We start from the raw sequence: 11,901 nt of genomic DNA on the forward strand, positions 1-11,901 counted from the left end.
TGGTTACCAGTTTGACAGAAGTTAAGCTCTACCAGTGATAATTAAAATACAAACATCGTATTTCTACAATAAACATCGCATTTCTACGATAATCATTGCATTTGTACTATGAACAATAGCAGTCATATCTGTACCATAAACGTTGTATTTTATTTATTAGATTTTGTGTGATATTTATCTCAATACGTCACAAAGAAACACCGCTAAGATTTATTGGTCAAAATAATCCCACGCTTGAAGCATTTGACCTTGTTAGTGAGGTCAGAACAGTTAGCCAATAAGAGTGAAGAACTTAATCAGAGGAGGCGGGTCTCTGGAGAGGTTCTAACCCTCCCCAGGAAGGCCTTGGTGTTGCCCCTCCACCATTTGACCAGGAGAAGAATGTAGCAAAGCTAGCAAAGCTAGCAGAGCTAGCGGACCACCAAAGGACGGGACGCCTCGGAGAGGGGGGGGGGGGGGGCGCGTCGTTAGGAGCCCATGCCCCCAACCCCCCCCCCCAGCGTCCTTCTCGCGCTCAGCTGCCAGGGTCCCAGCAGGACGTCCCGGGGAGGACGCAAGGAATCAAACGGCCGCCGGTGAAGGTAAACATGAGCTCCTGTGATCTCAGCTGAGGTCTGCTGTAGTGCTGCTGGGGGGGTCGGGGGGGGGGGGGGGGGGGGCAACCAGGGTCCTTTCTTATACGAGTTATTCCCCCAATCATAAACAAGTTTATTCTTTATAGAACTTTCTGGGATCACAGATTGGCCTCAAGGCATGAATATATAAAGAAAACATAAAAATATAATTCTCAGATAGATGAGGACGATGTGTTCAAAGGTCAAAGGTCATGAACGCGTTAATGTGAAGGTAACTATCAGATTGGGAAGAAATACTCAATACTTATACCACAAATTACTGTGCTGCATGTAAAGTTCTGACTTCAAAATGGTACTTAAGTATTGTATTATAGAATGTTGTTCTATTCTGAATATTGTTGGTATTCTGTTGTTATAATACATAAATATATATATATATGTATCCTCTGATTGATTGTGCCATCCTTCTTCTACTGTAGGATAAGATCTGAGTACTTATTCCTGCTCTGATGAATTTTCAGAACCTTGACCGTGAGCTGAGAGGATGAAGATGAAGATGGTGAAGATGAAGATGATGAATATGAGGGAGAAGACGGGGAAATGAAGATGATGAAGTGTGAAAGCAGCAGCACCGTGTTGACTCAGACTGTGGAGAATCCTCAGGCCTTCAGGTTAAAGGTGAAGGACCACACAGAGAGGCCACTTACACACGTACAGACACACACACGCACACACGGTGTAATGTGAGTCTGCGTCTGTGATCTGCTCATCACAACATTTACTGATGTTTAACACACAACCAGCAGAGTGTGTTTACTGCTCCCTGTGTGTTCAACACACACACAAACTACTAAAATATAAACATGTATTGGAACATGTATGATGTTTATTACTTTGTAAAGATTCAAACATTTTTTATAAACTGTGACTGTTTACTGAAGGCTTTTCCTGCATTTTAATGTACTTTATTACGTTAAAACATTAAACCTAACTTTATCAGCTCTTTTTTAAATATGCTTTATGGACAACTTGTCTTTCTCTTAAAACATTTATAATATGTATTATATTCAAAGCCCAAAACCCGCTGGCCTTTAGAACGGAACAAACCAAAAAGGACCCTGAACGCCTCACCAGCTCAGCAGCATCAGACGGCGTTCAGGTGTAACCTCTGAGGAGTCTAACTGGTTTCACACCAGTTCAAGGTTGAGGTATGGAGGAATAGATCCTTTCAAAGTGTTGTGTCATTGTGGAATGATGTTCTAGTCTGTTGTTGTTCATATCTAACAATAAAGAAGAAGAACATCCTGCTATCGCTGGAAATAGCCACGGTTGCCCCTCCCCCTCAAGCGTCATCATTCATCATCGTTACCTTTCTTCCCTCACGTTGCTATATCTGTCTCTTTAATGAGCGAGGGGGGGGATTTCAGAAGCTTTCTGGGTAATCGCAGCGCCTGGCACGAAAAGGGTGCGTGAGGGTGGGCGATTTACTTTCCTCCCGTCCCGGGGGGGCAACAACATCCTCCAAACGGCCCGCTGAGGTTCACCAGGGGAGCCGAGGCTGACGGGTTGGTGGTTCCCCGTAACGAGGGAGATCCCGGTGTCAGGTACCGGCTGTGAAACGGGGCACTGTCGCATACCAGGCCAATACCAGGCCAGTAGAAGGCCAATACCGGGCCAATAGAGGGCCAGTGGAGGGTCAATTGAGAGCCAATACAGGGCCGATGCTGGGGGCGCAGAGGAAACACTGGGCCAAGGTGTTGCCACATCAGTACCAATGTCAGGCTCACACGGTGTCAATGCCGGGCCGATATGGGGACACAGAGGTGTCAACAAGATGTGTGGAAAGCGAGCTGGGAAAGTGCATGCATTAAACGGACCGCCCAGAACCTGAATTGAACCCTGACACTCACTGCCCACTGCATTTCTGCCTGAATCAAACATCCTCCACATGCTCACTGTGAGACTCATAGACTTCTCCTGCTGGAGCCTGTGAGTTTTGATTGTGACGTAAAAACGACCCAACTACAAGATTTTTGATGGTAGATTTGTAATCTTATCAAGTCCCTCAGAAACAAAGGGTAAAGTTCAATTAAAAAAAAGACTGAAACCATTATTATAAAGCAATAATAAGCAATAGCAATAAGCAATAATAACAATAGCGAAAACAAGAATCCACAATAACAGGAAAGGAAATATTATATATACACATCGGAAGCATTAAAGTGCTGCATGAAGTTTTTTTAAATTGCACATTACCATTTAGAAACATTTATATTGTGTAATGTATATTTTTCAACTTTTGAATTGTAATTGTAGTTCAATTTCATGTTTCTACAGTATTTAAAAACAGATACATATTTTTTTAGGTGAAAACCTGATTCTAGTGGACCAAATGAAGTCAACCAATCATCACAGACACAGTTTACATTTCTGTTGTGGATTTGTTCTGTTTCATGTTTCTTGACGATAGCTGTCCAGAAATGTTCCTAATATTTTTATTTCTGTACACCAAGGTCGATGTTCTTCCTTGACTGGGACTCTTCATCCAATCCAAACTCACAAACACAACAAACCACACAACTGTCTGCAGAGCGGTAAATCTGCTGCAGCGGGGTAATCCAGCTCAGTGTGTGTGTGTCTGTGTCTGTGTGTAAAGTAATCTGCCTCCAGTGCAGGACAATGCAGTCGTTGTAGTGTTGGTGCTTTACAGCAGGCAGCAGGTGTGAAGTCCGACACCTCCGCTGTCAATCTGCAGGTTTTAGGTTTATTAAGTGCTTTGTGTGCGTGTGTGTGTGCCTGTGTGTGGGTGAGTGTGTGTCCTGTCTCGTTATTATCTTGTGTTGGTCTGTATTTGTCTCTTTGCTGTGTTTAGTTAAAATAACTCAACGCTACAAATTACAAATGGAAAATGAAATATAACACACACTGTAAAATAAAATCTGTAATTTTAGAGGATTGTACTTCTTTATTTTACAGATTTTTCCAGTTTTGTAAAAAGACAAAATTATACAAAATATCCTATATATATTAGAATTAAATGTTACAATTGTAGTCTATTTATGGAATATTTTCGTCATTTTACGGGACTCATTTTATTTCATTTAATTTCATTCAGTTCTTTACATTTACATTTTGTATATTTATTCTTGTTTACATGTTACAAAGTAAGTAAGTTGTTACTTTTTCAGATACTTGTGCCGTAAAATAATTTGTGACAGTATATAATTATATTCTATAAGTGAGTTCATCAACACTTACTTCATTAAAATGAGATTTAGAGGCCCTGGATGATGTATTTTGTTTCTGAAAGACCCAAGCTAGCTTCTCCCTTTTGTTTAGCTAACAGGCTTGAATTGAATTGACTTGATCGTCAATTAAGTTTAGCTGAGACCTGGACCATGCCCACCTGGTTCAGAGTCCTCTCCTGTTGCAGGATGAGTGACGGGAGGGGCTGGCTGCTTCCAGGGGGGTCAGCTGGTCCAGAAGGAAAGAAAGGCCTGCTCCCAGTCCCCGAGCACCCCAAGGGTCAACAGGACCCCACACCCTCGACACGAACCCCGCCCAGACCCAATCGGACCTCCGCATGCTGCTCGGTAATCACCTGGGCTGGACCTCAGTGTAACAGATCCCAGGTTCTCTGCAGGAGGGAGGTCAGCTTCTACACGATGCAGTAAGAGACCAGATAGAGACCAGATATGGGCCCCATAGAGAGCAGATAGAGGCCCAATATAGGCCAGATAAAGACCAGATAGAGACCAGCTAGAGGCCTGATAGAGACCATATAGAGACCAGATAGAGGGATGGCCAAGACCTGATAGAGACCAGATAGAGGCCGAATAGAGACCTTATAGACACCAGATAAAGGCCTGATAGAGAAAAGATAGAGACCCAATAGAGACCAGATAGAGGCCTGAGAGAGACCTGTTAGAGACCAGATAGAGGCCAGATAAAGGCCTGATAGAGACCAGATAAAGACCCAACATACATATACCCCCAAAAGCGGTATTAAGATTAGAGGGAATTGCAGTTTGAGTTCAGTTTCCACAACTCGTGATGTATATGTATTTATATATGTATGTATAAACCTGTATTTATATAAGTAGATATACATGCATATTTATATACACACACATTCAGTGTACCAAGCTGCTCTCAGAGGTCAAGAGGTTGTGAGGCCTGAAAGAGTTCATTTAAAACTAAATTTACGATCTGAACTTCGTCTCCGTCTCGTTTTACCGCCGAGCGTCCCGTCAGCGGGATCCACCCAACCCGCCCGAGCAGGTGTCTCCATCTTGTTTTTCTTTCAAATGGCAGAGATCTCATCTTCATTCGGGGGGGGGGGCGGGGGTGGGGCCTCACGAGGAGGGAGGGAGACCTGAAACCCCGACTCTGGCCTACAGCCGGTCGGGGTGTACATTTCCCCCCTGTGAGTTCCGGAAAATTGGCGAGATTAATGCCACGGCAGAGGGGCGGCGGCGCTGATGGCGTTTCCAGATGGCCGAGCGGCATTGGCCGGCATTGGCCGGCGATGGCGCGGCCTCCGTGTTTATGACTTGTGTAAAAGCGTTTTAGAGGCCGAGGGCCTCCCCCCCCCACCCTCAAGTCCAGTCAGCAGCAGTTTGGGACACCTCATTATCCGTCTCTTAAAGCGGCTAGGACGGGGACCTCCTCGCTCGCTCCGTTTGTCTCCGTCAGAGGAAAGTTTGACTCTCCAAAGATCACTGGGGTTGGTCAATTCAAAAGGTCTTTAGCTCCTTGGACCAGAAGGAGTTTCTTGTGTTGAAGCTGCATTCTCTGTTGTGACCAGCAGGGGGCAACTCCTCTGGTCCCATAGACATCTATGAGAAAATGACTACTCCCGCCGTAAAGATTGTGGTCTCAATCTCTAGTTTCAAGTCTTCTTCAATACAGCTTGATTTAGTAAATTATGGTCCATGTAGTCAAACAGACCATGAACCAGGAGATGCTTTAGGGCGGGGCTACATGCTAATTGGCAGGTACCTAATAGTTGATGTTCGGAGTCCTGTCTGAATCCAAAACACATGTTTAACTACATAGACATCTATGGGAAGGATACGTTGATGTTTGCAAAGTGCGTGTCAATTGATGTAAAAGCACTTGTGTTTAAAATGATGTATTTTAGGTCAATATTAATCATTTTATCTACACATTTTTCAGACCAAAAGTTTGTTTGATAAACAGCATCATATAAAACTAAAAGTAGTTAATTGACTACATCGTTGGTGACATGTAATGTAATGTTGGTAATCAGTAGTATTTATACATGTTTCTGAACTTGTGTATTCCAACATATAACTTTATATTTTTACCATCCATCCAGCATGATTTTTGGCACATATTATGACGATGACGATGTTTAGCGGCTGTTATCTGACTGTGAAATATGAAATAGTTTGATTGATTCTCTTTATTCTGCACAATAAAGTAAAATCATTTCTGGCATTTTTTTGTAATGAAAGTACCTTAAAACACATATTATCCCATATATATATATATACACATGTATTTGTATATATATGATTAATTAAAGGGAAATGCGCATGTATATCTTAGCGCAAACTTAATAAGCAGCTTAAGACAGCGTGTATTTAGGGAGTGTGTGTGTGGGGGGGGGGGGGGGGGGGGGTTCTGCATTAAAACGATCATCAGTCTTCTTTCTGGTGATAATCCTTTGAGCAGAGGCTTGGAATAGTTCCTCCTCAAATGTGACAGTGGAGCTATGCAGCGCCCTCCAGCAGCAGCATCCGAGTACTGCACGCCTCTCAACTAATGTAAGCAAATATGGATGGAGTCGGTTAAGTGGCGATGATGAAAATGATGAAGATGATGGTGAGGAGGAGGAAGGCAGCGGGTCTAACGTATTAAAACTTAGTTCACACTTTCATTCCACATGTTCGCTCTGTATTTAATAGAGTTTGGCCCAGTGAAGACATTAAATATGAGTCTTGCACAAAGTCACTTCTGCTCTCGCCGTGGCTTCTATTAATTAGTTTACCTCATAAATAAAAAACAACGGATCTTTTTTCAGTTTTTAAGTCAAACAGGCTCAGTAACGAGGTCAAAGGTCAGCTGCTGTTGGATGTGATGATAGGAAGCTTCGATCTTAATTTTATCTATTTATAAAGAGGAACAACTTTGAATGACTATTCTACTCTTCATCATGAGCTTTAGAATATTCCAGCTGCTGAGAGGAAAGTCGAGGGAAAAGACTTTAAGTGTATTTTTTTTTTCTTTATACTTAAATAAACAAATTAAAACAGGTTTACGTCCTTTCATTTATTTCCTGTTCAGTTCAGTGGCTCAGATTCTGTTGGATTCTTGATTTCCCAAGCTGGCCCTTTGGATCCATGTTATAGTACTTTTATTTGAATGACACGTTTCTTCATCAATAAACTGAGACGCAGCAGTATATTACCCCGCTGTTACTGCTCTGTTAGGGGTAATTGTACACTAATTACCGTGAAGTTGTAAACCCCTCCTGCTGCCAGCCGATTGGTCAGAGCACGGAGGCCCTCACGGTGCTGACTCCGCCCCCCTCCGCCGTCCCAGGTATAAGAAGCTCCTGGTCAACAGCTGGGAGGACAGAACAGAGTGACAGAACTCCAAATTCCTAGAAACCCAAATCAGTGACAGCTCCTCTCCTCCTCCTCCTCTCATCCTCTCCTCCTTTTCTTCTTCTTCTTCTTCTTCTTCTACTGCCGCTGGACTTTTCTTCTTCTCCTTCGGTGGCGTGTTCTGGGACTCGAACCATGGAGCTGTCGGATATCTCTTTCCCCATCCCCGCCGCGGACGACTTCTACGACGACCCGTGCTTCGACACCAGCGACATGCGCTTCTTCGAGGACCTGGACCCGCGGCTGGTGCACACGGGCCTGCTGAAGCCGGACGACTCCTCCTCCTCTCGCTCTGCCTCCCCCTCCTCCGCTTCCTCCTCCTCCTCTCCCACACTCCTGCACCTCCATCACCGCGCCGAGGCGGAGGACGACGAGCACGTCCGCGCGCCCAGCGGGCACCACCAGGCGGGTCGCTGCCTGTTGTGGGCCTGCAAGGCCTGCAAGCGGAAGACCACCAACGCGGACCGGCGCAAGGCCGCCACGCTGCGGGAGCGCCGGCGGCTCAGCAAGGTGAACGACGCCTTCGAGACCCTGAAGCGCTGCACGTCGGCCAACCCCAACCAGCGGCTACCCAAAGTGGAGATCCTGCGCAACGCCATCAGCTACATCGAGTCTCTGCAGGCGCTGCTGCGCGGAGGCCAGGACGACGGCTTCTACCCGGCACTGCTGGAGCACTACAGCGGGGACTCCGATGCGTCCAGCCCGCGGTCCAACTGCTCCGACGGCATGGTGAGTCCGGGGGTCGAAAGTAAACACTGAACCCAAGCGAACCGTGCGTTGAGGCGTAACAATGCGTCTTTACGCACGGATACGAAGCGCGTTTCTGGTTCTCTTAAATTCAGTGTTTACTTTCAGCTTTTATTTCTCATAATCATCCCGTTGGATTCATTCTCACAATTGCATTGATCACATTACGATTTTAACTTCAGTTGTCCATTTAAAGACAAATATATATTTCTTATTCTAATCAGAAATCTGATCATTTTCTCCTTTTATTTTGGTGGTCAGTATTTCGTGTATTTGCAGCTTTCTTCAGAAATAAAACCGCTTTCAATCCAAACTAAGAAATATCTGTAATTTATGTTCAGAATGAAAAAAAAATTGTTTGGTCTTTTTTGGAGGGATTAAATATTGATTTCGTTAGATCTCAATAATTCTACCTTAAATGGATAATAGGCTGAATTACATGTTGAAGTTTTTGGATGTTCTCATTTTTTAGCTACATTTTTAAATATTTTGATATGAATGTATTTACTTTTTGTATTGTATTAATTATAATTCTCAAGAAAATAATCATTTCATATAAAAGACCACCATAACGGAAATAACGTGTCAGTAGAATTCTTTGACTTTATTATAAATGAATAATCGGTCTTTTTGTAAATTATTTTCAGATGTTTACTTTCCTTTTTTAAACAGCTTCGACATTTAAACTTTTCTCTTTAGTCGGAGAGATACAGATTAAGCTTTAATATTTCATTGCTTTGCAGAAATGTTTTATTTCTTAATGAATTCCTTTCATTTTTCTGCAGACGGATTTCAACGGGCCAACCTGTCAATCAAACAGAAGAGGGAGTTATGACAGCTCTTATTTCTCCAAGACTCCAAACGGTAATATAACAATAAATCATCAAATATTGAGGATAACTTTACCACCTAATAGCTAAATTGGGCTACCAGGGAAAAATAATAGGTCATAAAAACACAAGCCTGATGAGGCAAATAAAACAACAAAATAAAATGTCTCAATAAAATGGAAACGAGCAGCTTCTGTTTACTCCCCCAATCCTAGTGTAAGAAATCTATGTTTGTATTTATTCTGTTAGAAAATAAAATATGATGGTAACAACCTCATTTGTTTAATCGGCATTTAATTAATGTTAAATAATGTAGTGGGATTTAATTTAAAATAAAAACTGGAACATTTTACTACAATTGCTCGTTAGATTAATTCAGATAATAACAAAGTTTGTTGTTATTATTTACAGTAAAAGAAAAAAATCAAAACAGATCAAATAATGGAAAAAAACGCAGTTACAAGGGGAAAAGGGAGACAGATTTCTTTATTTACAATCAGGATATTTTTGCTAAACAAAACACTGAACGAAAACAATGATGCTGAAATGAATTGAATTATAAATGTGAATATTAATGTGAATATTAACGTGAATATTAATATGAATATAAATGTGAATATAAATGTGATTATAAATGTGAATATTAACGTGAATATTAATGTGAATATAAATGTGTGCTCTCGTGGTTTAGGCGGTCTGAAGAGTCACAGGAGCTCCGTGGTCTCCAGCCTGGACTGCCTCTCCAGCATCGTGGAGCGGATCTCCACAGACAGCAGCAGCCTGCAGCCGGCCTCCTCCGCCTCCTCCACCTCTGGCCCCGGGGCCTCGCCGCTGGACCCCCCCGCCGCCGAGGCAGCGGCCCCCGTCTGTGTGCCCTCCCCCACCACCAGTCAGGACCCCAACCTGATCTATCAAGTCCTATAGACACCTGGGCCCCCCCGCTCCGCACAACACTCACACAAGGTGAAACAACACTTTTCACTGACTCTCATTTCGTTTGAACGGGTCTTCACGTCTTCACGTAACATCAATCCAACAATCCATTCACACATTTTTTTTTCTCCTGAAACTGAAAGTATGGAAGCTCATTCCTGACGGGGAAATAATAATAATAAAAGAATGTATACTAATCCCAGAGTCTCCATCCGTCGATGGAGTTTGACATTTTATAGATTAATTGAAGTTTTAAAGTAATTAAAGTTATTCTCTTAGAAAGGAGGAATATAGTTTTTCAATGCGAAATGTTAGAAATGTCATTCCAAAGTTTCCGTACACCATTTCCTGCAGGAATGACCTTCCATAGCTCGACGTGATTGACCCTAGATTCTAATTCATGCTGTCAAAATAATTAAATTTTTATATTACGGTCAAAACCACTTTTGTAGGATTTGTAGTTTTTCGATCCAGTTCCTGCTGTATTTCTTTTTAGTTTTAAGTTATGAGGAAACATCAGATGGATTTTTCTTCCTTTCCGTAAAAAAAAAATCTTATTTGATGAAGGACGGAGGCCACAAAAAACATCCATTTACATTCCTCCACTTTCGTCCATCTGAAGTCATAAAAGGCCCAGCGGTTCACAGGACAACAACATCTGCAATGATCAAACAGCTGCAGTGATCCTGTGATATTTAAGTATTGATAATGTATTTGATTCGCTGCAGCGGAGGACTGTTTTTCTGTTCCTGTACATAAAGTGTAAATAAGAGGGGATTTGTTCCAACTGAACGTATTAATTATGTATTTAATGTTTCCGTCTGTGCTTTTGTTTGTTGTGAAAATGTTTAACTTTATATTTATACATCTGAAAAAGTGTGACTGTCTAATGCCAATAAATGAACCTGCTTATTTATACAAAAAAACACAACTCTGCTTGTTTTATGATAAGTATACTTCATGCAGGGGATGAAGGGGAATGAAACAAGTTTTGTTTTGCTACTGACACACACACATATGCTATTTATATAATATAAATAATATATGCTATTTATGCTAAATATATAATATGCTATTTACATGAATATCCATCCATCCATCGTCAAACCGCTTATCCTGCACACAGGGTCGCGGGGTCCCAGCCAACTTCGGGCGATAGACAGGGTTCATCCTGGACGGGTCGCCAGACACACAACCATTCACACTCACACTACGGGAAATTTAAAGTCCCCAATTAACCAAAGAACCCGGAGAGAACCCACGCAGACACGGGGACGGGGAGAACATGCAGACTCCACACAGAAAGACCACTGGGCGGAATCGAACCCAGGACCTTCTTGCTGTGAGGCAACAATGCTAACCACCACGCCACCGTGCCGCCCTACATAAATAGTGGTGGCAAAGCGTCTTTGGGTACCTAGAATAGCACAATAAAAAAAAGTATTATATATGTATATATATATTTTTTTTAAACAGCTGCAAAATCTTTTTGTTATTTATTACACGTCATCATAAAACTGTTTTAATTTAGAATAAGGTGATCAATTAAATAATCTCTAAAATAGAATGAGTTATCATGTTTTTCTGTAACACAGATGTTTATTAAAAGAGCTGTAGCGCCACCATGTGGCCGCATGAAGAACTGCATCATTCTTCCTGTCTGTTGCATTTCTTTAGATTACCTAAAATTTAGAAGAAAAACCTCAAAGGTTTAGAAATACCGAATTTCAAATATTTATTTGCACTGAAGTCCAGAACGAAATGATAATAATTTTAATTTGTCAATTATTTAATTCACACAGGAGCATTCAACACCATGTGGTTATTTCGTTTGGACTTAATATGTATTAGATTACTACAAAACGTTTTTGAAAATGTATGTACTATTACATGCACAGTAATAGTGGTAGTAGAGTATAAAGTATTCAGATTATCTTTAAAGTGACGAACACTTACTTTTTCTCATAGACGTCTATAGCAGTGGTCCCCAACCACCGGGCCGCCGACCGGTACCGGTCCGTGGTACCGGGCCGCACCACTGAAAGCTTCTATGTATATTTTTTCTGAAAAATGTTTGATTTTGAAAATTGACCGGATTTTCTCCTAATAATGTGCGCTCGTCTCTCTGACATATTCCCTAACCCTGACATATTCCCCACACCAGCCGTTTTTCTTGTCCTT

The 11,901-nt window shown here is 42.1% G+C and overlaps 1 protein-coding gene and 1 long non-coding RNA gene across 3 annotated transcripts; both read left to right on the forward strand.

Moving 5' to 3' along the window:
* The first annotated feature begins 406 nt into the window (after positions 1-406).
* LOC144383624 (uncharacterized) lies at positions 407-6,037 on the forward strand. 2 transcript variants are annotated; one of them, XR_013451048.1, is made up of 5 exons: positions 407-581; positions 1,097-1,253; positions 1,649-1,783; positions 3,089-3,188; positions 4,009-6,037. It is a non-coding gene; the product is annotated as an uncharacterized LOC144383624 (long non-coding RNA). The 2 variants fall into 2 exon arrangements; XR_013451049.1 differs by lacking the exon at positions 1,649-1,783 and having other exon boundaries at positions 448-581.
* A 1,127-nt stretch (positions 6,038-7,164) lies between these two features.
* myod1 (myogenic differentiation 1) lies at positions 7,165-10,646 on the forward strand. Its single transcript, XM_040163800.2, has 3 exons — positions 7,165-7,939; positions 8,743-8,821; positions 9,479-10,646. Exons 1-3 carry the CDS (start codon positions 7,346-7,348, stop codon positions 9,709-9,711), a joined length of 906 nt encoding a protein of 301 aa, XP_040019734.1. The 5' UTR covers positions 7,165-7,345; the 3' UTR covers positions 9,712-10,646.
* The last annotated feature ends 1,255 nt before the right edge of the window (positions 10,647-11,901 follow it).

The sequence above is a fragment of the Gasterosteus aculeatus genome, chromosome X (genome assembly GCF_964276395.1).
Source record: "Gasterosteus aculeatus chromosome X, fGasAcu3.hap1.1, whole genome shotgun sequence".
NCBI lineage: Eukaryota > Metazoa > Chordata > Actinopteri > Perciformes > Gasterosteidae > Gasterosteus > Gasterosteus aculeatus.

What these genes read in the sequence shown, in the direction of transcription:
- myod1 (XM_040163800.2), top strand. Translation starts at nt 7,346, where the DNA reads ATGGAGCTGTCGGATATCTCTTTCCCCATCCCCGCCGCGGACGACTTC. An exon ending in CCAACTGCTCCGACGGCATG is followed by an intron (nt 7,940 to 8,742) that starts GTGAGTCCGGGG and finishes ATTTTTCTGCAG; the next exon opens with ACGGATTTCAACGGGCCAAC. An exon ending in TTTCTCCAAGACTCCAAACG is followed by an intron (nt 8,822 to 9,478) that starts GTAATATAACAA and finishes CTCGTGGTTTAG; the next exon opens with GCGGTCTGAAGAGTCACAGG.